Source organism: Scardinius erythrophthalmus, assembly GCF_964197995.2.
Source record: "Scardinius erythrophthalmus genome assembly, chromosome: 3".
NCBI classification, from domain to species: Eukaryota; Metazoa; Chordata; class Actinopteri; order Cypriniformes; family Leuciscidae; genus Scardinius; species Scardinius erythrophthalmus.
This window is the reverse complement of record NC_138223.1, coordinates 16957794-16982788: the sequence shown is the minus strand read 5'-3', so window position 1 is coordinate 16982788 and position 24995 is coordinate 16957794. Positions and strand designations below refer to the sequence as shown.

Sequence of the window (24995 nt, the reverse complement as noted above, 5' to 3'; positions counted from 1 at the left end):
CTGTATATTTATAGCGCTTTTAACAATATGGATTGTTTCAAAGCAGCTTAACAGAGATAGGAAATTACCGTAACAGATTTTTTAGGCTTTACAACAGCTGTAGGATAAATTTATTGTTCAGCTAAAGTTAGTTTTTATTGATTGATTCACTTCCGTTGCAAAGTTTATTAGTTATTAACTTAGGGACCACTACTTTGCTAACACAACACTCTTCTAGGAAAATCCTTAACGCGCTCCGGCCGCCCATCTGCACAAAACAGTGCCTGGTGTCTCGAGAACGCACTCCCTGAAATAGGTTCGAAGGCGCAAACGATTATCCGCTATCTCTGCGCAAACCTCAAAAACGCAAACCCGCGAAAACGCAGACGTCGCACACACATGCGCATCACGTGTTCAGACCAAAGGTATGCGCGTTTGAATATGTGCGCAGGCGTGTAGTTCTTATTTTATTCTTATTTAATTCTTAATAAGAATTTTTTTATTTTGATGAGGCATTTTTCTTCAATATGACATCAGGGCTAATGTATCACCCTGACCTTTTTTTTTTACGTAATAATCCCAAAACAATATAAAAATAAATTTAAATTATGATATTAAAGGGATGGTATAATGCCCTTTTCACTATATGTAAAATAAGTCTCTAATGTCCCCAGAGTGTGTAGGATGTGAAGTTTTAGCTCAAAATACCACACAAAATTTTTGAGGGTGAGCAAAAACAAAACGCACAGTTTTGTGTCTGTTCCTTTAAATGCAAATGAGCTGCTGCTCCCAGCACAGGGGGCGGAGCTTCAACAGCTTGCACTCACACAGACGTGCACTGAAAATTTCAAAAACGTTAAGCCTTTTATGTTCAAACCGAGTCAGACAATGATGGAGAGACTTGAGAAGAAGTGACAACATGTAGAATGCAACAGGACATTTCTGAATGGTTAGTTGATGAATTTAATGTAGCTTATGTGTAGTTATCTTCTAGTCATTGATTAGCATATTCTGTCTTGATAATCTATAAATCGTGTAAATTTTCCAAGTTTTGATTTTAGATTGGGAGAAAAATCTGATTAATCATCTGTCCACTATAGTGGACCTCATGCATCAATGGCCATATTTCAGCTACATTTCATACTTATACTGTGAATATTGTTTTTGAAAATACTTCATCTGCAGTGACTTTTTTGACTGTAAATAAATGTATTTGTATTATTAGAATGTAATTTTCATTGACATCAAAAAAAGTTATGTGATTGCATAATGTATGTGACTTGTTAGATCAAAGTAATCTGTAAGTAATCTGATTTTGTAATGCATGTTATTGTAATGTGTTTCTTTACTAGTAACATCAACAGGTAATCCGATTACGTAATGCATGTTACTTGTAATGTGTTTCTTTACTCATAAAATCAAAAAGTAATCCGATTATGTAATGCATGTTGCTTGTAATACATTACTTGTAACATTAAAAAAATCTGATTACGTAATATGTGTTACTTGTAATGCGTTTCTTTACTCATAACATCAAAAAGGAATCCGATTATGTAATGCATGTTACTTGTAATACATTACTTGTAACATTAAAAAATCTGATTACGTAATATGTTACTTGTAATGCGTTTCTTTACTCGTAACATCAAAAACTAATCTGATTACGTAATGCACATTACTTGTAATTATTTACTTTACTTGTTAGATCAAAAAGTAATTTGATTTGGTAATGCATGTTACTTGTAATACATTACTCGTAACATAAAAAAAAATCTGATTACGTAATGCATGTTTACGTAATCCAACACTGCTCATTTCAGATGAGATTGAAAAAAACGTATAGGTTTTCTCAGAGGAGGGCTGTGCTAGAAATGTGTCCATCTTGAACATAATCAGAATTATCAGCTAATAAGAGTAAATTGACATACTCTGGTACACTAGAGGGAGCATCTGAGTGGTTTCCACATTTGTCCCTTAGAGATTTCTGATGGAATCACGTCCTGATGTTCTGATATCAAAGATACAACTTGTATGAAGTTCAATTGCCTTTGCAATATTTCGGATTTATATTTTTTGTATATATTTTATAGTTTTCACATGATTTGATATAATTTTATTGATTAATTTGTTAAATACACATACTTTATCTGTTTGATTATTGTATTATGTTTAATACAGTATCTCTTCAGTTTAAACCATAAACGTATGCTGTCCACTCAAGTGGACATCTGAAAATCTCTTTCAGAGATTTCAATCTCTTTTTAAATGTGTAAAAATATATATATATTCAAATCATGCCCTAAGAGCAATAAAAACACATAGGAAAAAAGTCCTGACTGAGGTTATCATATTCATGCATGAAAGGGTTAAAAACATGCCCATCATAGGTATATTCAAGTGCACTGTCAAAAATATTTTCATGATTTGTTATCACAACATTTTTTCTTTTGTAAAATCACCTTTTAAATAATTAATGTGGTTCAGATGACAATATTTTGAGTTTCTGTTGATTAGGCTAAACCAATCTCCTACATTGTATTAACTTATATTTTTAATTTCAATTAAAATCAAATTTTAAAGTCAACAATATTACTTACTTTTCTTTAAGTTTAACCGACAATATTTTTTATTTTATTTTACAGTTTACGTGAACTTCATTTTAACATTCATTTTAGATTTGTCACTTCATCGACCCAATTTTGACAGCCAAAAAGAATTAAAAGAATAAATGGACAAACAAACGATTTGTACTGAGTCCTCATTTGATGGTATTGCTCTTACCAACATCTCAACTTGTGCTGGTCTTTTTGAGGTCAGGTGTCTCTCCTGAGCCTTAGTTCTGTGAGGGAATACCAGAGCATCAGCGTTCGTCTGTGGACGTCTGGGCACTGAGATAAGTCTATCCCTCAGCTGCTCCACATCAACAGGTGCCAGAGAACCAAGTGCATTAGTAGACACAGGTAAAGAAGACAGCTTCTGTTTGCCATGATCTTGCTCTGGTCCTGCCTGGCTCCTGGAGGTGCCTTTCTGAAAAGAGTGCATGACCAAACTTTCCTCTTGTTTTGTGTTCTTCCCAAAAAGTTTCAATTCCTTCTCCTCGGAGTTATTCCTGGACAGTAAACTCTTTTAAATACAGTCAAGACAACAGCATGTTAGTGAGAATCGCAGTGAACTGCCATAATACAACTGTACAATAAAATTATTAGATAGTGTTGCTTAGTAACGTTAACGTGCGGGAAGTCTCGTGCTGTTTTTCTTTTAAACTTTGTGCCAAATTATAGAGCAACATTAGCCATGTAGTTATTTCGTCATATGTATATAAGCATATCTTCAGGAGTTTTAATATAAAAAAAAAAGTCCGCTCGTTAGCAAACTAATAAACGGCGCACCGACTTTCAAGACAACAGCAATACTTACAAAATGTGTTTACAAGTCCCAGAGAATGAAATGCTAGTCAACTGCAAACTAAGTTAGCTGCTGCCAAGCATTCATGAAAAGCGAAGGCATGTTTATATTTTTATTTCTTCAAAACGGGACAACTGAGTGGCGGTTATTATCTTCTACTGGGCTGTTTATAGTTACTTAGCAACGAAGTGTATTTTTCACCACTTCCGCTTCAGATGACAGCAGGGGAGATGGAAAGCGCCACATATTGCTGCAAATCGATTCATTTGAACGATTTCGAAGAACCGACTCAAATAATTCAGTGATTCTTTTAAGACAGGACAGGACGTAAAATTGTGTAATATAACAGTATATGATCATAAACTTTTCAATAAAACTATGTAAAGACACATAACTGCAGTTTGTAGCTTGCATGTTCCAGGATATAAAACAAATATCAGAGCAAATAGTTTGCATTTACATTAAAAACTCCCTTAGCTTCAAAAGTTTGCGCACAAAAAAAAACCCAACTCTTTTTCGCACGCATGTTAATAACATTGTTATACAATATTATAGTCATTTATAACATTTACGCTATTTTGGCTATTAAAGTATTTTTTTTATCGTCATTCCATGCCTCGGTTCACTGCGGTATCAACTCACTCATTGGTGGAAAGAATTTCCCGGTTCAATGATTCAGCAAATTGTTGACTCGAAAACCGTTCGGACAGATTTTGGTTTTGTTCACCTGTTCAACCGAATCATTTAAAAGATCCGTCTCAAAAGAATGATTGATTCGCACAAAGCAGGCATCCATCACACGGCATTTGAGCACACGAGAAAATCCAGGTTTGCTAAGCAATGTACCATTTCGTAAGAAAACTTTTTTTTTTTTTTTTTAAGAATTTTTTTTTTTTTTAGATTTATTTATTTTTACAAAAGATCCTATTTAAAGTTTATATGAATGTGCTGCGCCTTTTAATAAAGTATGACATTTTTGTCACTCCGTATGTTTTGTGTGAAAGATCTCGCAGCGCTCGTGCTCACTCTTGATCAAGTTCAACTAAGTTACACCTTACTGCGTTAACGTAAATAACGTGAGATTTTCAGCCATCAATTATTATTTTTCGCCATCAAAAACTAAAATTGTGGTCCTGGTTCCACTTCTGTCTTTGAACTGGTTAAGATCAGATTGTGATTGTTTAAAACTACCATTTATGTTTCTGTTGCTCTTGCAAGTTATATTTAATAAATTAGTATAAATCCCTATCTATGTATCAGCTATATTTTTTTTTAAAGCAAAGTGGGAAGCGTTTCATCAACTGAGGTCAAGGCACAGACCACAAATCAAACATCTTTAATTTTTGTCAACAGCTGTAAGCACCACATAGAAAAGAAAGAATTAACCCCCGAATAAATAAAGAAATCATGACTATAAGTAAAAGGTGACATGTGCTTTGCTGGACATCAGTAGCAACTTTTTTTTTTATTTGCCATTTATACCATTTTAAGCTCAACGCTAAATGTTTCAGTGATGGAATGGTGCATGACAAGACAAATCATTTACAAACCAAGCATGCGGGTGAAATTAGTCTCAGCAGTGTTGGGGAGGAAATTACATGATTACGATGCTACAGAATACCATTTGAGGCAAGAAAAACCTCTGAAATATAACAGGAAAAACTTCTAATTTAGAAAAACATTCTTGTCCCTGACTTATGAGACCACAGTATTTCTGCCACGTTTAAAAATTATGATCTCACTGATGTACAATCTTCAAGCCCAATTGAAAACAGCCCCTTGTAATTCAAGGGCTCTTTTAACTCCATTCATCTTTTAGTTGGCTTTGCTGTGCGTTTCTGAGATCCTGGCGAAGGTTCGAGGGCTGATATGGGCGATATAATCCGTCTGGAACCGAGAATTTGGAGTGCGTCGTCTTTTCCTTTCACCTTGTGTGGTAAAGAATGCATCTTGGAAACGCATGCTGGATGCCGTGGACTGTAAAGGGGTGAAACAAAGCCATCAAAACATCATTCATGAAGAAAAACATAACAGGACAATATTTTTATATTTTCTCATCATTTTTGTCCACCCATTGAAAGTACAAAAATGTTCAAGCTTTAAAAAGGATATCATCCAAAAAAAGTAATCCATATAAATCGAGAGGTTTAATCCAGTTCTTGATGTGTTCCGAAGATGAACAGAAGTCTTGTGGGTTTGAAACAACGTGAGTGTGATTCAATTTTTACAGAATTTAAATTTTTGGTTGAAGTGACTCTTTAAAGAAAGAGTTCAATAAGTGAGAACTCACCAAACGACCTTTGACTTTTTTGGGCAGGTCTTCATCCAGTGTATAAATGTCCTCTCTCTTCGCCAATACTTGGGATCCATCTTCAAATTCCACCTACAAGAACACAGGATATACCATGAATGATTAGAGAGGTACTGTAGTAAATCAGCAGTACTTGAGAGAATACGTGTGAGAGTATATGTGTGTGTACCTGGTACATATATGAAGTGTTAGAGCCAAGGTACTTGGCTCCATAAAAAAGTCCATCAGGCCACTTCACCTGAACAGCCTCCCCCACTTCAGGAGGTCCAAGCTGGGTACAATCTCTGCTCTGCAGGGTGAAAGAGAATAGATTCCACTCAGACGCCGGAATTAAAAACTAGAAATATTGGGCACATTCTTACCAACGCATGAGAATTTTCTGTGAAAAATAAGAGGCTGACAACTTTGTAAGCTTATATTTTGTATATTTAAGTTTGCATTCATCAGTTCAATGAAAACATGCCACAGATTATTCATTAGAACAACTACTGGCTAGCAGTGATAGAAACACTCACTACAATGTCTTCAGGGAATGTATCATTGCTGAATGAGCCATCATCAAACATGACTTCATAGAATGTTTGGGCCGTGACCTGGGTAACACGTGAGCTGTAGTAACGAAGATTCTTGTGTTTGGAGATCACTGTCTGGCCCACTTCTAATTCACTTCTGCTAACTTTCAATTTCTGAGGGGACAAAAAAAAAATCTTGATGTTAAAGGGTCAATTATGTGACAGTTTTTTCTGTATGAATTTATTTATTTATAAAAAAAAATTATAAATTGAAGAGCTCAACCGTACTTGGTTGACATGCAAGAATAAATCTAACTGGTTCTTGCAGAAGCTTGAACATTCTTGCATTACACGCAAGAATAAACTTCATTGGTTCACATGTGTCAATCAAGCACGTGTGAGCTTTATCATATTTAATGTGCTCTATGTATGTGTGTTGATCAATGTTTATATGCGAGTAAACTAAAAGCCTAAATAAAATCTATCCATCAAATAAAGTTGTCATGCCTTCAGAACACTTGGATTAGACGCTCGATTCATGTAGATTCCATTTACATGTCTTTATGAAGTTTTTGAAGCATCAACGTTTTGGTTACATGGACTGTTAATGGAGGTTTTATTAAAAAATATCTTATTTGTAGTTCAAACATGAACAAAAGTATAATGGGTTTGGAATTACATGAGGGTGAGCAATGGATAACAGAATTTTCCTTTTTGGGTGAACTAAACACTATACCATAAACTATACAAATTCATGATATTAGTAATAAAAAAAATCATATGTACAGTGAGGAAAATAAGTATTTGAACACCCTGCTATTTTACAAGTTCTCCCACTTGGAAATCATGGAGGGGTCTGAAATTGTCATCATTGCATGTCCACTGTGAGAGACATAACCAAAAAAAAAAAATCCAGAAATCACAATATATGATTTTTTTTAACTATTTATTTGTATGATACAGCTGCAAATAAGTATTTGAACACCTGTCTATCAGCTAGAATTCTGACCCTCAAAGACCTGTTAGTCTGCCTTTAAAATGTCCACCTCCACTCCGTTTATTATCCTAAATTAGATTCACCTGTTTGAGGTCGTTAGCTGCATAAAGACACCTGTCCACCCCATACAATCAGTAAGAATCCAACTACTAACATGGCCAAGACCAAAGAGCTGTCCAAAGACACTAGAGACAAAATTGTACACCTCCACAAGGCTGGAAAGGGCTACGGGGAAATGGCCAAGCAGCTTGGTGAAAAAAGGTCCACTGTTGGAGCAATCATTAGAAAATGGAAGAAGCTAAACATGACTGTCAATCTCCCTCGGACTGGGGCTCCATGCAAGATCTCACCTCGTGGGGTCTCAATGATCCTAAGAAAGGTGAGAAATCAGCCCAGAACTACACGGGAGGAGCTGGTCAATGACCTGAAAAGAGCTGGGACCACCATTTCCAAGGTTACTGTTGGTAATACACTAAGACGTCATGGTTTGAAATCATGCATGGCACGGAAGGTTCCCCTGCTTAAACCAGCACATGTCAAGGCCCGTCTTAAGTTTGCCAATGACCATTTGGATGATGCAGAGGAATCATGGGAGAAAGTCATGTGGTCAGATGAGACCAAATTAGAACTTTTTGGTCATAATTCCACTAAACGTGTTTGAGGAAGAAGAATGATGAGTACCATCCCAAGAACACCATCCCTACTGTGAAGCATGGGGGTGGTAGCATCATGCTTTGGGGGTGTTTTTCTGCACATGGGACAGGGCGACTGCACTGTATTAAGGAGAGGATGACCGGGGCCATGTATGGCGAGATTTTGGGGAACAACCTCCTTCCCTCAGTTAGAGCATTGAAGATGGGTCGAGGCTGGGTCTTCCAACATGACAATGACCCGAAGCACACAGCCAGGATAACCAAGGAGTGGCTCTGTAAGAAGCATATCAAGGTTCTGGCGTGGCCTAGCCAGTCTCCAGACCTAAACCCAATAGAGAATCTTTGGAGGGAGCTCAAACTCCGTGTTTCTCAGCGACAGCCCAGAAACCTGACTGATCTAGAGAAGATCTGTGTGGAGGAGTGGGCCAAAATCCCTCCTGCAGTGTGTGCAAACCTGGTGAAAAACTACAGGAAACGTTTGACCTCTGTAATTGCAAACAAAAGCTACTGTACCAAATATTAACATTGATTTTCTCAGGTGTTCAAATACTTATTTGCAGCTGTATCATACAAATAAACAGTTAAAAAATCATACATTGTGATTTCTGGATTTTTTTTTTTTTTTGATTATGTCTCTCACAGTGGACATGCACCTACGATGACAATTTCAGACCCCCCCCCCCCCCCCCCCCCGTGATTTCTAAGTGGGAGAACTTGCAAAATAGCAGGGTGTTCAAATACTTATTTTCCTCATTGTATGTACAGACCGATTAGTAGAAAAATAAAGTAGAACATTTGACATTTTATTTTTAACTTGAAATTTTAAAGATATTCTCTGAATTGCCCGGAAGTGTACTCACAGCGCTGGAGCTCCGTGACTGGTGTCTGTGACAGGTGATAAAAACCACATATGGCCAATCATCAGGCTCCATGGGCACTCCAGCAGCGTGTGCACAGGTGACATGGAAAGAGGTGGGGCAACGGCCACATGAGCACTGAATACATGCTCCAGATAGCTTTTGTATCCTGTTACGGCAATATATACACTTCTACAAAGAGAAAGAAAGAGAAGAGAGAGAACGAGAGAAAACACATAACATAACACATTAAAGAATGCCAAGTAAGAAACATTCAGGTAACACTTTCAATAAGGTTTCATTGGTTAACATTAGATAACTACATTAGTTAACATGTCATAACAATGAACAATACTTCTAAAGCATTAATTAATCTTAGTAACTGCCTGGTAATGTTAATTTCGACATTTAGTCAAGTCAAGTCATATTTATTTATAGCACTTTTTACAATACAGATTGTTTCAAAGCAGCTTTACAGAGATAACAGAAAAATAATGCAAAAAAGTTTGTTTCCAGAAGAAAATAGCGTCACTGTCCATCTTAAGTAAGTTCAGTGATGTTTCATTTTTGTTTAAAAAAAGTTATTTAGTTCATTTATATATATATATATATATATATAGCCGCTCTGGAGTAAACCGCGATGTCATCGTCCAGCTCAGTTCAGTTCTTGTATAATAGTGTCAATGCAGGCAGATCAATATTATTGTTGAATATTAAATTAAATGTAAAATTTAAAGGGTTAGTTCACCCAAAAATAAAAATTATGCCATTAATGACTCACCCTCATGTCGTTCCAAGCCCGTAAGACCTCTGTTCATCTTCGGAACACAGTTTAAGATATTTTAGATTTAGTCCGAGAGCTTTCTGTCCCTCCATTGAAAATGTATGTACGGTATACTGTCCAGATAACACGTCAGCAGCGTCTTATGTCAGCAGCGTCACTGCGGAGTCGTAAAAGCGGATTGACAACAGACCCGGAAGAGAATACAATGCTGAATAAAGTCATAGTTTTTGTTATTTTTGGACCAAAATGTATTTTCGATGCTTCAAAAACTTCTAACTAACCCACTGATGTCACATGGTCTACTTTGATGATGTTTTTATTACCTTTCTGGACATGGACAGTATACCGTACATACATTTTCAATGGAGGGACAGAAAGCTCTCGGACTAAATCTAAAAAATCTTAAACTGTGTTCCGAAGATGAACGGAGGTCTTACGGGCTTGGAACGACATGAGGGGGAGTCATTAATGACATAATTTTCATTTTTGGGTGAACTTACTCTTTAATGGCCCCAACTAAGCAAGCCAAGCCAAAGGCAACAAAGGTGGAAAAAGGATACGGCCCGTATCCGGCTGACTACATCATGCGTTGTGGTCGTGTCTAGGCGATCCTAGATCTTCAGATTTACTAATACATTATTAATATTAAAAGTTGTATCTGTCAATATTATTAAATGGACCTGAGCTAACATGAACTACCAATGAACAGTTGTATTTGTGTTAACTAACGTTATCAAAATTAATTAATACTGTAGCAAATTTATTGCTCATTGTTAGTTAAATGTTAAAGCATTAACTAACACTAACTAATGGGACTTCACACCATGCACACATGCACTTTTAAGAAGCTGTGTCAAGATAAATACTTAAAGCCCCCATGAAATCAAAATTGACCCTATTTACTTTGTTAGCGCATATTACTAGTCTTGTGGTGAACAATTAATCCGTGTAAATATAAAAAAAAAAAAAAAAAAGAATTACCATGGTAATCTTTAATCAAAATCTGAAAAGTTACTTCCGGGTCTGGAATGGTGTCTTTTTCTGATGACGTAGGTTTGACAGCTTGGTTTGAAAACGCTTAACCACTCCCCTCAAACCGTTAGTCTGCTATGAGCAGAGATGGAGAGGAGGAGCGCTAGAGTAAAACCCTGCCCTCTGTTCAATATTCCGTTTCACTTGGAAATACGTCATAACACTGGAGAAAAGTCGTTTGCAACTTCCGGTTCACGGGGACTTTAATCATACTAAATTACCATGTTAAATTGACATTGACATTGAATTGTAGAGGAAAGTGAAACTAAAGAACGACAGAGTAAAGTATTCTCTTTCAAACATTTTTCAGTGGGAAATGCCTAGGGAGTGTCCAATCGAGGAAGCACCAATTACACCACGTCTGTCAGTTGACAGACCAATCACGACAGTGATGTGGGAGTCCCGCCCCCCTAATATATTTCGCTGCTGGCGGTCCCCACTTCATTCTTGTTCTCTTCCCCATGAAGATCTTATTTTGGAAGATATTCTCAGCAGATTTCCGGAAAGGTTTTTCTCAGTTATTCCCTCACCTCACATTAAGTGGTGTGAAGGATTGGCCGATCCTGCCGCATTACGAGAATAATTGCAGATAAGATCCGATATCGAGAGGCACATTGTGTGAACTTGTTAATTCCCTGGTGTTTGGATCTAGATTATGACGACTGCAAGCCCATCCAGCAGCACAGTGAAAGGGAAAGATCCCTCTTGCCCGTGTGTGCGTGTCTATGATTACTTCTAAGAACTCTCACCCTATGTGCATAGCGTGTTTGGGAGTTAGACACGGACAGGCTGTGCTCGCTAATCCCGAGTGCTGCCTGCACCACTCTCATTTCCCATCAAGGGTTTTAGAGCATCGTGTATGAGTCCTTAAAGGGGACCTGAGTCTTTCTGCACCTCCCCCGGAGTTAGATGAGGCTGCTCCTCAGCCCCAGTGCAGCTGGAGAGAGTTGATGGATGAGATCTCTCCTGAACTTCCTCCCATCTTTGAATCAGACCCCTTTGCGGGGGACAAAGAGGATGATGATGAGGCGATTGCTTGTCTCTTGGAAGAGGATGTTATCCTCCCTCCTAATCTTTCTACTAGGCCTGGCTGTTCCATAGATGAGTCCCCCTCCCCATACCAGGAGAATTGTATCTTATTGAGATGTGTAGGAGAGCGGCTGCTAAACACTCTTTCAACTGGCCATCGAAGGCAAAGAAGCAAGAAGGCCAGGGCGCGGAGATGGATTTATATGACGGGAAGAGGCTGCAGTCGCGCACTTCCCGGGTCAAGCAGAGGATTCCAGCCATCCCAGCATGCGTCGCAGAGATGTGACATTTCTGGGACAAACCCTTCTTACATAGGGTGCCAGTTAAAGGTTTCTCCTGGCTGGACGTGTGGGATGTCTAACCAAGTAATAGCAAGTGTGGCAAGTCACCTCCACCCCCCAATCGCCTTGCAGCCCTATCCTCCGCCTCTCCTTCACTGCCGGGACAGACAGAGAGGCTGTCTGCCTCTCTTTTTAAAAAACGTATTACTCCTCTGCCCTGGTTGTGAGAGCCTTGAATGCCACCTCACTGTTCACAGAATATCAAGCTGAACTCATGGTGGACATGGCGAGGTAGATTGATGCTGGGTCACCAGATTCAGTGTTGTGGGAAGAGATCTGTGTCATTACATCTAGGGGAGAAGTCCAAACCTGCGGCCGCAGCATAGGCTCGGCCGTGGTGGGTGAAAGAGCCCTGGATTGGGTCTGTCAGGCTTGTCAGAGAGGGATTTCCTTGATGCCCCTGTGGAGCTGAAATCCCTTTTCAGTGCTGCAGTGACAAATATGCTTCAACAGAGCGACTTACGCAAGAAGGATTGAGGTTGCCTTCAAGGGTGATTGAGATTTTTCAGAATGTGAAAGTGGCTTCAACGCGCTCTGCATATGATCAGAAATGGAATGTGTTTGAGTGATTGTGCGCACACAGACACATTGTTCTGTTGCAGATGTGTTATGTTTTCAGCAGGAACTTTTGGATAAGGACAGAGCCTTTTCAACTTAAAGTTTATCTTGCTGCAATTTCTGCATGCCATGTGGGGATTGACAGGAATATCATAGGTCAACACCTGCTCGAGAGGTGCACTGCTCAATGTTTCACTAATTCTGCTGTGGGATCTGTCTGTGATCCTTAATGCACTAGGGGGCTGAGACCCTTTTGAGCCTATAGATAGTAGGGCTGCACGATTAATCGCAATTTTATAAATGAAATCGCACTTAAATCGAGATGGCTTATCGCGATTTTGAAATCGCAAATGCTGCGATTATTTTGTATGTGCAGCTTGTCATTGATGTACAGCTCTGTAAACGCTGCTCCATCTGAAAGCACTGTGAGTTTGAATCACTTATAGTGTGCATTTGAAAAAGCAACACACGTCAAACAGCTTTCCAAACATGAGAAGCATTTAATAACCTCTTGTCCAACAAAAGCCAACATTTAATAACATGATTTTACTCCAAACTCACTTCATAACGACAGTTGAGCATCCTTCTGTGAGATGATGTGGCTTCTTAGAATAAGGCAGTTGTGTGTTTATTGATCATGTTTAATCAATCAAAGCATTTCAATATCCTGTTTATTCAGCTACAGCGATAGGGATTTCCTGGAATGACGGGCGTTATCTACTTCTGTGGCGGGGCATATTTGGCATGTCTGCACGAGAGCGTCCTCTGGCGTTCAGATGGCGCAACATTTACTACTGATCAGCCGTGTTGCACTGACAAGCTGCGCATAAAATAATCGCAACCTTTGCCAAATCGCGTGCGGTTTTAGTAAGATTAATTGTGCAGCCCTAATTAGATAGTATTGATTTAAAGCTCCTATGTAACCCCAGTTTCTCTGATAACAGAAGTGAAGTATCTCACCACACTTCCATCCTTGCAGTTGCATGGAGAAGAGATAAGCTGAGAATGAAGTGGGGACCGCTAGCAGCGATATATACTAGGGACGCAGGACTCCCGCATCACTGTCATGATTGGTCTGCCAAATAACAGACATGGTGTAATTGGTGCTTCCAGGATTAGTCACGCCAGAGGTGTTTCCCATTGTGAGATACCTCACTTCTGTTATCAGAGAACCGGCGTTACGTAAGTTACCTAAAGTTGGCAACATTTATTTTAGCTTTAGTTCTACACTGTTGTTCCAAGAGACATTACATTTCTCAGCTCTTATGGGCCATTAAGACCCATTTGCACTTTATTTTACTGTTTCTACTGTCTATGAGTGTGTGTGTGTGTGTGTGTGTGTGTGTGTGTGTGTGTGTGTGTGTGTGTGTGTGTGTGTGTGTGTGTGTGTGTGTGTGTGTGTGTGTGTGTGTGTGTGTGTGTGTGTGTGTGTGTGTGTGTGTGTGTGTGTTTTTTCCTAGTAAACCCTATGCTTTTACGCTCCATTTCCAACAGTTCAGATGACAAATAAATGCAAACTCCAAGAGCACTCCACAAGATATGTTTGATTATAACATCTGGAAGCTCAAAATTGGTCGTTTTAAACAGCTAATTGTACACGTAAGTTAATCCCCATTTTAAACTAATGCACTGCACACATCACGCGCACACAGAAACATTCAGTAGCACAGAAATGTATTGTCAACACTGTTCTGTTCACTGTTCAAGCTGAATCATTGAGAAATACAACGTCCCATTGACAAAAGAACTGATAAAAATAAGTTGTTATGTAGAAGCAATAGCCTTGTGGGCAGCACTGTGTCATATGCCATTGCCATGGTTCAGGCTTATTTGTTCATTAATGACGTTATCAGCGATAGGTCAACGTCGACTCGACTTTAATCACATAAATGTCAACTTCTAATAAAAGTCGTTCAACCTCTAGTGTACAGGTTAGCTATACTTGTGAGAGCCAAATGTCCTCAGTCATATAGTGAAATATAATTACAAACGACTAGTGAGGATATTTTACTGGTCCTAAACAATGAGTCCTAAATTGGCCAAAACATGTTTTTATTTAAATCTAGTGTTTTGCACATGTTTCTGTGATTGGTAGGTTTAAGGATAGGCGTTGGTTAGGTGATAGAAAATATCATTAACCTGATAAAAAATCAGTGGAAGTCTATGCAATGTCCTCACTAATATAGTGAAACAAAAGTGTGTGTGTTTATTACTCACCAGTTTATATCTCTGTACAGGTATGGCACTGATGTCAATAGGAGCTCTCTTCACCACATCTATGAACTTCACCTCAGGGAGACCCACAGCACACATCACATGGGCCCACCTACAACATATATAATTCATGAGCCGTTTGACTCATTCACTAATATCTAAGAACACTGGCTTTGCTGAACTCGTATTTGCTTATAATGTACATTTTAAATACTGGAGGATGTGTGTAAAAAGCATACTGAGTCTTCTGCTCTGTTTAGTATTTAATACAACACTCTATTAGTATTAAGGGATCTGAATAAGGGAGCTTACCTGTCATCTGAAGTTCTCTTTAATGCACCTCCCCTCAGGTTACACAAACAGCATCCCTGGTATAAAACACACACAAAACAGATATAAGATATCATCCATAATTTAACAAAGGCAAGCAAAACATACAAGTAGTCAATAAATGATACTGATACAGTAAATGTTGACTGACTGCATGATTACTTACAGCTGTCAGGTCTCCGCTCACACATCGGTCACATGTCCACACTGGGCCAACATCATGAATAGAAACACCGTAGCAACCTATGGACCAATCAAACGTTTACATTCTCTACTATGCCAAACTATTTTTTTACAACATGCATTTTTTAAGGTTGTCAAAGGTAATGTGTATGCTTAAGATATTAATTATTAAATTTAACACAATCATTTATTTAACACACATACATAATTCTGCTTTCAAAAATGTCAGAAATTAGACCATGAGATGAACTCAATTACTTTATTCTACTAACAGACCTAAAGGATGGTACAAAAAAAATGGAACTGAAGTAAAAATGTTTCTCTTACAGTTTATATATCTAACATTTCTCTAGAAGTGAGCAGAAAAATCTAAACTCAATTTAATACAAAGTAGAGTTAAAGATAATATAATAACTTATAAATTATATTTATATATAATTTATCTCACCCTATGTGCATAGCCCCTTTAATATTATAATATTTATATATTAAAAATAAATTATTTAATTTAATAAATAGCAGTTTTTTAATCATGATTAATATCAAAATCAAATAAAACAAATATAAATGAATGAAAAATTAATATAGTATGCATGGTATGAATGGGTCTTTATACACAAAACTAATATTTCATAATTTAATATTTAAAACTTACAAATTAAATAAATTATACCATAAGCTACCATTAATTTTTTTTAAAGAAATTAATACTTTTATTCAGCAAGGATGGAGTAAACTGTTCAGAAGAGGCAGTAAAGACTATTACATTAATACAGAACATTGCTATGTCAAAAACATGCTGTTTTTTACTTTCTTTCATCAAAGAATCCTGAAAACATTAATATATCAACACAAAAATATTAAGCAGCACAGCTGTTTCTTGAGAACTAAATCAGCAAATAGAATGATTTCTGAAGGATCATGTGACACTGAAGACTGGAATAATGGCTGCTGAAAATTCAGTGTTGCATTTCAGGAATAATTATATATATAAAAATAGAAAACAGTTATTTTAAATTGTAATATTTCACAATATTTCTGTTTTTACTGTATTCTAAACACCAGAGACTTCTTTAAAAAAAAAAGATAAAAAAAAAATAACTTACAGACCCTAAACTTTTGAATGGTTTTATATTATTTAATAATTAATTATATTTTATAAAGTCCAGGTTTCCCTTGCCAGAGGATCATGATATTTGGGGCTTTTTCAGTTGTTAATTGTGTTGTTACGTGATCTCAGTGACGTACTGGCATGAACTTGAACACAGCAACTGTTGCAGGCCACAAGAGGACTGGATCCATCCTCCTCCAGTAGTGTGTTCGAAGGGCATGGGCCCTCCTGGTATGCAAAGCAAATTTCAGGGATCAGAGGTCGCGATCTCAAGCCTGCCACCTGTGAACACGACCCCTGAGACTCTATGGCAGGATTCATCAAGACATCATGCCTTCTTTCCTCTAAATTCTCAGGCTGTGAGAAAAACACATGAGTTTGAAATAAATATTTTTGCATCACATAGCACATATACACAACCCGATTGGTACCTAGTATCTGTCTCCATAAGTTACCTGATAGTATGGCATGAAAAGGGTGCAGACAGCACAGTGTGGAGCAGTTTGAGCTGCAGCTGTGTTGTATTCTCGTTCATATTGAAGATGAGCTTTTCTCTGTTGCCACAGATGCACTAAAGGCTTTGCCCATTCCTCAGTTTCTGGCTCCTCTCTTCTTTAGTTTCACACTCCTCTACAGTCTCTGAGACACACACACACACAAATAAATATTTACTCTAGGGCTGAAAATTTCATTTAGTATTCTAATTCTTTAACTTGACACAGCTTTTTAAAAGTGCATGCATGCATGGAGTGAGATGCTGAAAAGCAGCGGTACACAACAGCCAAGACATCAGTCTGCTTGCCTTGTGTACATAGATGAATCATTAAAAATACCATAAACAGAACGCATTATTAGTGTAATTCTGTCCAATGACAACATGCAGTTTAATAAATGGTACTTACATTTTTAAAACCATTACAATATGTCACAAATCAGAATAACATTTTTGTTACTTTTGTTTCTTATTTTTTTCATCCATAATTGTAAGCTATTTTTTGCTCATAATAAAGTAAAAGTGGTTAAACATCCACCATCATCACTGGCAGCCTGCTGTTTCACAGCACTGGGAACTGCTCTTGCAGTGGGCTTTCTGAGGGGGTGACGCCAACTCTTGGTAGTCTTCTTAACAGTCTGCATATGATACTATGAGAGAAAAAAAAAGAGAGACAAATAGGAGGTCAGTGAAAGAGACCATACACTTTCCAAAAATATTGTTGCTACCTTTATTGTGCATGTGTGTATACAGTATGTGCACATTTATTAATGCGGTAACACTTTACAATAAAGTTCATTAGTTAACATTAGTAAATGTATCAACTAACAATGAGCAATACATTTGTTACAGAATTCATTAATATAAATTGTTCATGTTAGTTCACAGTGCATTAACTAATGTTAACAAATACAACTTCTGATTTTAATGATGTATTAGTAAATTGTGAAGTTAATATTAACTAAGATTAATAAATGCTGTAGAAGTATTGTTCATTCATAGTTCATGTTAAATAATGAAACCTTATTGTAAAGTGTTACCATTAATGCTTTGGCACTGTAAAGCTTTGTTTGCAAGGCATGAAGGTGTGAACAGTAATTAAATAAGTGTTCTGATGTATGAGTAGAGAAAATGTTCTCACAAAAACAAAAACAAAATCACTGGATTCACAGCAAATTAATATAAATTACCATTCAAAAGTTTGGGGTCAATAAAATTAATACTTTTAATAAATTAGCAAGGATGCATTACATTGCTCAAAAGACACAGTAAAGACTTACATTGCTACAATTTTTTTTTTAGCAATGTAAGGGGTCGAGAGTATTCTGAAAATATATATGTTTCCAAAAAATAAATAAACATGTATATATAATATTACACATATATACAGTAGTCAACAATTGAAGTGGATCAAAAAAAGTTCAAAGTTGTCCTAAGACAAGAACAGGTATTGTTCAAAATTCATGTATAACTTTGATGAAAGGCTTTGATCCACTTCAAATGTTGACTACTATATATATATATATATATATATATATATATATATATATATATATATATATATATATATATATATATATATATATATATATATAAATTGACTACTGTATAACATAAATAATAAAATATACACAAACAACAACAAAAGTTAGCAAAATGTCTTGTCACTGTGGTCGATGTTGTTTGGGACAGAAGCTCAGAACAAAATACTGAAGAATACAGGATGTACTGCTTGTCATGGTGTAGCACCAGAACTCACTGTACAGACTTCCCCTGGCTCCAGGCCCGTTTCCACATACTCAGGGTCACTCATGGCATTCTCCTCACTGGATTCACTGCTGCTGTCCGCACCCTTATCTCCCGATTCACACGAATCAGAGTCGCTAACGGACCCATCATGCTCTGACTTCACACCTTCGTAATACTCCTGCCCTTTAAACTCTCCCTCATGAGTTTCCTGAGAGCCTGTCTGCTCACCGAGCACACAAGCTACAGCTGGTACCATCTCGACGTTCTGCTGCTTGAGATCTATAGGGGTGTTTAGAGCAATGTCTGCACCAGAGCACTGCATGGGAATGGGCTCCAGGTTGGTCCAGGTCTGGGTGCATGGTGAAGAGTTTGGAGAATCTGGGAACTTTTCTGGTTGGCACCCTGATTCAGACCACATGGTGTAGGGCAGAGAGTCATGGGAATATTCTGTGAGACTGTTTACACCTGTGGTAAGACCCATTACCAACTCGGGCTGCAAGCTCTCAATTAGCACTGCAGGATTCTGGGAGCTGAGGTTTTTCCAAATGGTGAAGGGTTTGGACTCCACGAAGGGGCCATGGGAGGATGTGAGAGAACTGGACTGCTCTTCAAGAGACATAGAAGTTTGTTTGTCCCCTCCTTCTGCTGAGTTATTAGAGTTGCGGGCATCTATAAAATCCATGTCTGCTACTGTAGGACGTTGTAAAATACTGTGAGTAGTGATTTTAAACTGCGAAATTGACTCATGTTGAGTGTTCTGGTCTGTGGATGGGCATGTGTGTTTATGTCCTTCCTGTTTGGACTCCTCTGGTGGCTCCCACTGTGACACCATAGAAGGAGATGCTGGTTTTGCTATAAAGGTGTCTGAGATCGAGTTATTGAACGATTGGCTCACACCTTCTTGGGGTACAATTGGCCAATTGGGACAAGCTTTTTCAGAACAAGTCCCCACATCATCTGTTATAACAGGAGGTGCGTGTGATTTTTCCAGAAGGAGAACAGGTACAGTACTGCTCGGACTGTGAGGTCGGTGATTTGCGGTGTCGGGTCGTACAGCGAGAGTCAGCGAGGGCATTTCAGGTGCGAGAGAGTGAGGATTGACTCTCTCATCTGTGAGCTCAGGCATTAGAAGAGGCATTTCACAAAATGGGGCAGTCTGGATTTCAAAGTTTGTTCTGTTCTCCAAGGTTTCTGAATCCTGAAGAGTAGAGTGTAGACGGATTGAGCTTTGCTCCTTGTAAAGTGCTGATGTGCCGTAATCGATGCCGCTCTCAGACAAGATATCGGCGACCGTCTCTTCCATTTCAAATTTAGCCTGTTGGGAATCACTTTCCGAAAATAAAACCGCAGCACCAGTAGAGCTACGTCTCTGTGAATGGGTCACAGGCACAGAAGGTGCACTTATTCCTGAGACAGATTCACAGTCTGTTTGATTAGGACTTTCAGCAGTTCTTTCTGAGTCCAGAGTCACATCCACAGGGATGTCACTCTCTGAGGTTGGTTCAGGCCCAGGCTTTGCGGTGGAGTCTGTGTTTGTTGTTACTCGACCTTCATCCAAATTTACAGACGTCTGGGAGCTTGCATAACCTGGATCAGGGTTACTCTGACTGGATGAGGAGGTGAGTGGAGAAGTCGAGAGTTGTTCAGGTGAAGCATCTTTGACTTGTGAGGTAGAGTGGGCCAGCAAGTCACTCTCCACTCTTGTTACTTTAACAACACACATTTGTCGACATGGACCAGTGAGCCCTAAAAAGACAAAACAAGTGTCATGAAACAATAAAAGGTTTTTTTAGATATACACAGACATAGGTTTTGGACATAGGTAGGTTTTGCACACACACTACTGTTAAAAAGTTTGGAGATTTTCTAATGTTTTTAAAGTAAGTCTCTTGTGTTCACCAAGGCTGCATTTATTTGATCAAAAATACAGTAAAAACAGTAATATTGAGAACTAGTAAAAAAACTTTTCTATTTTAATGATGGCAAAACTGAAATTTCAGCAGCCATTATTCCAGTCTTCAGTGTCACATGATCCTTCAGAAATTATTTTAATATGCTGATTTGGTGAAGTACCATTTCTTATTATTATCAATGTTGAAACTGTGAAATATTATTTTTCAGAAATCTTTGATGGATAGAAAGTTCAAAAGAAAAGCATTTATTTGAAATAGAAATCTTTTGTGATATTATAAATAACTTCACTGTCACTTTTGATCAATTTAATGCATACTTGTTGAATAAAAGTATACATTTTTTCAAAAAACAAATTATCTTGCTGACCCCATACTTTTGAACGGGAGTGTACATTTAATTTTAAGAAGAAATCAATTCATTTAGAGAATTTTGGATTATTTTTGTTATTTTTTTGACATGCCGGTAACAGAAGAGAATGTGATGAAACAGAGATCACAAGTGTTCATTTGCATTCTGTAAAAATGTGGTGTTGTGATAACTAGGACTTGTCTGAAATAAAATGATGTCCGATACTGATACTGTCGAACACAAACGGTATCTATCCTTAATGTGACTGTTAACAGATCACAGATTATATTCAAGAATCAATTCCACAGAAAATAAAAATGCACATTTATCTACATGTATTACTGAATCAGAGAACAAATGCAAACTGCTAGGCTTTGTGTATTTGTGGAATGTATTGTGAACTTACAAAAATAATAGAGGTACTAGCCTTTTAATTCAGTCGGAAACTGCGATTCTATTTGGCGTTTCACTGGGTCTTCCTCTTCCTTGTCTTTTGATGTTAAAGCTGACCCTCTACTCCTCCGACTTCCTCCCTTCACTGGTGCGGTGTCCACAGTCTTCAATCGTTTGGAGCATGTGCGTGGATAATGGAGACTTGATACAAAAAAACAACAACAACAAAAAAAATTCACACGCTGTCCAAGATTGTTAATTGAGCCTGTCAGTAAATAGCCATAAACAAATCTCGATAGTGATTGACCTCTGCATTAAAGATACAAAAAAAAAAAAAAAGATTCACATGCTGTCCAAGATTGTCTTTTAATACAATTAAATTATTTGACAGAAACTTCTGTGCTCTAAACCTCTCACAAATCCACAACTGACTGCAAACTGGCATTCAGATCTGCCTCCATTTAGTTTGCAATGCCCAACTTACATAGATTCAATCACCTACATTTTTTTACACATTCCAGAAGCCGTTTCACTCGTATATACGTTACAATAGGGAAGAAAAGACCTTGGCAACCTCCGTTTAATGCCGACTATTAACAGACTTATTTTTTGCTCAAACTGTTGTAGTTGACCAGAAAGAGAAAACTGACCATAGAAGACGGCAGTATACATTAATACTAGCTATAGTGACCCTTGTTGAAACCCTGATAATACCTTGTGGTGGAGGGTGCTTTCCTACGACGTCTCTGAAGCCAGCTCTGCAGCTCTGGGGTGGTGCTGGGTGTGGCCAGGGTGTGATCCAATGAGCAGGAGTCTTTGCCTTGTGTCCAAGCCTGATAGCGATCCGGCTGGAATCGTCTGACAAACGGATCCATGGAAATCTTCACCATGTCCTTACTGCATGTACACTGCAAGAGGACACAAAAGTAAAGTGTGAAATGTTCACTGGCTGAAGATGAATGAACAGTAACATGAAGTTGCCAGATTTTCATCAGCAACAGCTGTTTTTATGCGCTTCTTAGTACCTGCGTAGCAACTTTTCCATAATTAATCCACCGGAGACTGGCAAAATTGGTGGATTCGGCACAGTTGAAGCCGTGGTTGAAGCCAGCGTGGTAACCATAGGGAAATGTGATCATAAACTCCCCTGCTTCCTGTGTTATCTATAAACATATATCAGTTTATTGTGAAGACATACAAGGAGAACTGAGACACAGCAAAACCTAAAATAGTTGTAAATTGATTCTAAAAGACTGTGGATTGCCTTATCAAATGGTATGCTGTATTTCTTTAGTACAGAGGGGGATATCAGTGTCATCTTGTGTCTCAGGAACGCCTCACAGCTTTTAAAGCTGTTAGGAAAGAAACCTAAGGACAAAGACACATTTATCACACCCAGTACAACACAGTGTATATATGCAGCACATTCCTTTAAAAGACAACTCCATAGTTTTTACCTATAGCAAGACGCTCCAATCTCTTCCCGTGTTCTGGAGGGATGGCATACCTGTGAAATTTATATATTTATTTATTTATTAAGAAATGGGAAAATTCCTGGTCCTCAGGAGAGGTACAAGAAGAAAAAAGTCCAAATAGATCTATGCATGCTGAAGAAACACAGAAAACCACAGCCAGCCCTACCAGGATTTGGGCTCGCCAAAGTGCAGGTAGTTAATGCTGTAGAGGTCCATGTCCTCTGTGTGCCAGGAGAAGCTGGTCTTCCACATGCCAAAGTACAGATAGGGTGTGTTTACTCCCTGAATGGACACACCACAGTCCTCCTCGATTACGTCCAAGATTGAGTTCAAGTGCCCGATGTTCCATTCTTCAATGTCCTGAGATAAGAGGGGCAGTAACAGTATGTCAACTCCTTACCAGTATACAGCACATATAAGAAAGTAACATGGCACTACCCAGACTTTTTGGATATGTTGCATGTTAATTTCCGAATTTTTGTGTGTGTTTTTTTAATATTACTATGTGTATACCTCAGATTTATATTAAAATACCATGTAAATATCCTAGTAATTCATTATGGTAATCATTCATGGTATATTTCAAAGCAGTGAAATTTCACAATACTCAATAATAATTTCAGTGACAGCAAATAATAATATTCTATTGAACACACTCCCATTTTAAATATTTATAATAATAGTAACACATTAAATTAACACAATGGCATGAGGCTTTCAACTATTTCTCAATTAAACACACCTTTGCGAAAAGTTGCTAAAACTTGCTTTTTTGGTAATCATCCAAGTAACCAGTCAGAAATAAAAAATAAATACATTTTCTCTTTTTCCTGTTAATATTGTTGTTAAAATAATTTTATAAAAATAATAGTAAGAGCATTATAGACTATTGTATTTAGTAATAATAGCGGTTGTAGTGATTTAGTGGTAAAGTACTAGTTCTTATTTTTGAAATCCATTTTTTTGAACTGCAACCAGTCAAAAACACTTTTATCCTTTGTTATAACACACATGCCATTCACATGTTACACTGGACGTTTAGTGGAGGTTCAGTCCACCTGCATCCTCACCTCATCATAGAGCGTGCCGCTCACATCAGCACCATAGATGGGCGAGACAAAAGTGAGATTCTTCCAGTATTTCCTCTCCAGGTCTTCATAGTTCAGGTAGCGAGGTGTGCAGTACCTGAGTAGGTAAATCACACATCTCCAGATGGCCTTAACGAATATAGGTCAATCCATAATTTAAAAGAAAACTCATTACAGAGTGCATTAGAAGTCCAGCACATAACACTAAATAAAACAAGGAACCAAAATAGAGGTGTTTGTAAACTGTATGCCATTTCATGACATTGGAATTTGTGGCACAATACAAAACTGGTACCTACAACAACCTGCCTTATATCTAAATGTAGGTTATGGCTGACCACTTTAAAAAGAAAATGACAGAATGTGCATACTCTGCAAAGAATATATACTGCATGCACCTACTGCGTTTAAAAGAGTAGAATAACAGTATGTTACTTTGAACCAGATGTGCATTTTTGTGTTTGTCACTTACATGTCACTGTTGGCCAGTCTACGGAATTCTTGCACAGTGAGTGGTTTCTTCTGGATGTTGTACTGGGTGAAGAGTCCTGATTGGCCAGCTACCATCTGCTGAATAGGTGCTTGGATGACAAAATCATCAATATCATCGTAATTGCGACGTGGCTTCCAGCCCTTGGGTGGAATTACCTGTGGAAATAATTAAGATCTAATGTAAGAATTAGGCAAAAATGCACGCACGCAAGCACGCATATATATATATATATATATATATATATTAGTCAAACCAAACCTTCCACATGTCTCACATTATCACAGTTTATTTGCTATAGTTTAGAAAATGGTAATAAAATATGACAAGGACTCAGAGTTATCAAATCAGTTGATATTTCACTGGTTTTGGCTCATCCTTCTATTAGACTGCCTTACAAATGAATTAGGTTGAATAGCTGTCAGCTGTTTAATTTAAGTACAGATGATACTAATTTAGGTCAACCAATTACCAAGCAATCCTTTTTCAGTCTGTGGTGTAAAAAGGTTGCATTAGCAATTAAAGAAAAAAATTTTTTTATACATTTTAGTGGTAGTCCACTGTATGAAGAATCTTTAGGTATAATATGTCACAGTTTACTTTATTTTGCTTACATAGCCTAAATGAAATAGTGTCTTGCACCCACTAGTAAAAAAAATATCAAAACTTACATCTGGTGTCTGAATAATTTTTGGTTTCACTGTGTGTGTGTGTGTGTGTGTGTGTGTGTGTGTGTGTGTGTATATATA

General features: G+C 37.7%; 2 protein-coding genes across 2 annotated transcripts in view; both read right to left on the bottom strand.

Annotated features, from left to right (window-relative positions):
• dnah6 (dynein, axonemal, heavy chain 6) overlaps nucleotides 1-3021 on the bottom strand; it is a gene marked incomplete at both ends in the record, with an annotated part of 105110 nt that extends 102089 nt beyond the window's left edge. Inside the window, one exon of the mRNA XM_081360404.1 lies at nucleotides 2761-3021. Coding sequence (XP_081216530.1) covers nucleotides 2761-3021 — 261 coding nt within the window. The remainder of the gene's footprint in view (nucleotides 1-2760) is intronic.
• A 1683-nt stretch (nucleotides 3022-4704) lies between these two features.
• kdm4c (lysine (K)-specific demethylase 4C) overlaps nucleotides 4705-24995 on the bottom strand; it is a 21410-nt gene continuing 1119 nt past the window's right edge. Inside the window, 21 exon segments of the mRNA XM_081360299.1 lie at nucleotides 4705-5361; nucleotides 5675-5767; nucleotides 5865-5984; nucleotides 6211-6381; nucleotides 8718-8906; nucleotides 14676-14784; nucleotides 14985-15040; nucleotides 15169-15245; nucleotides 16434-16653; nucleotides 16752-16904; nucleotides 16907-16935; nucleotides 17328-17439; nucleotides 18549-20284; nucleotides 21228-21394; nucleotides 21908-22101; nucleotides 22219-22356; nucleotides 22458-22561; nucleotides 22651-22700; nucleotides 22835-23028; nucleotides 23739-23853; nucleotides 24229-24404. Of these exon segments, the coding sequence (XP_081216425.1) occupies nucleotides 5200-5361; nucleotides 5675-5767; nucleotides 5865-5984; nucleotides 6211-6381; nucleotides 8718-8906; nucleotides 14676-14784; nucleotides 14985-15040; nucleotides 15169-15245; nucleotides 16434-16653; nucleotides 16752-16904; nucleotides 16907-16935; nucleotides 17328-17439; nucleotides 18549-20284; nucleotides 21228-21394; nucleotides 21908-22101; nucleotides 22219-22356; nucleotides 22458-22561; nucleotides 22651-22700; nucleotides 22835-23028; nucleotides 23739-23853; nucleotides 24229-24404 (4365 nt within the window). The 3' untranslated portion in view covers nucleotides 4705-5199.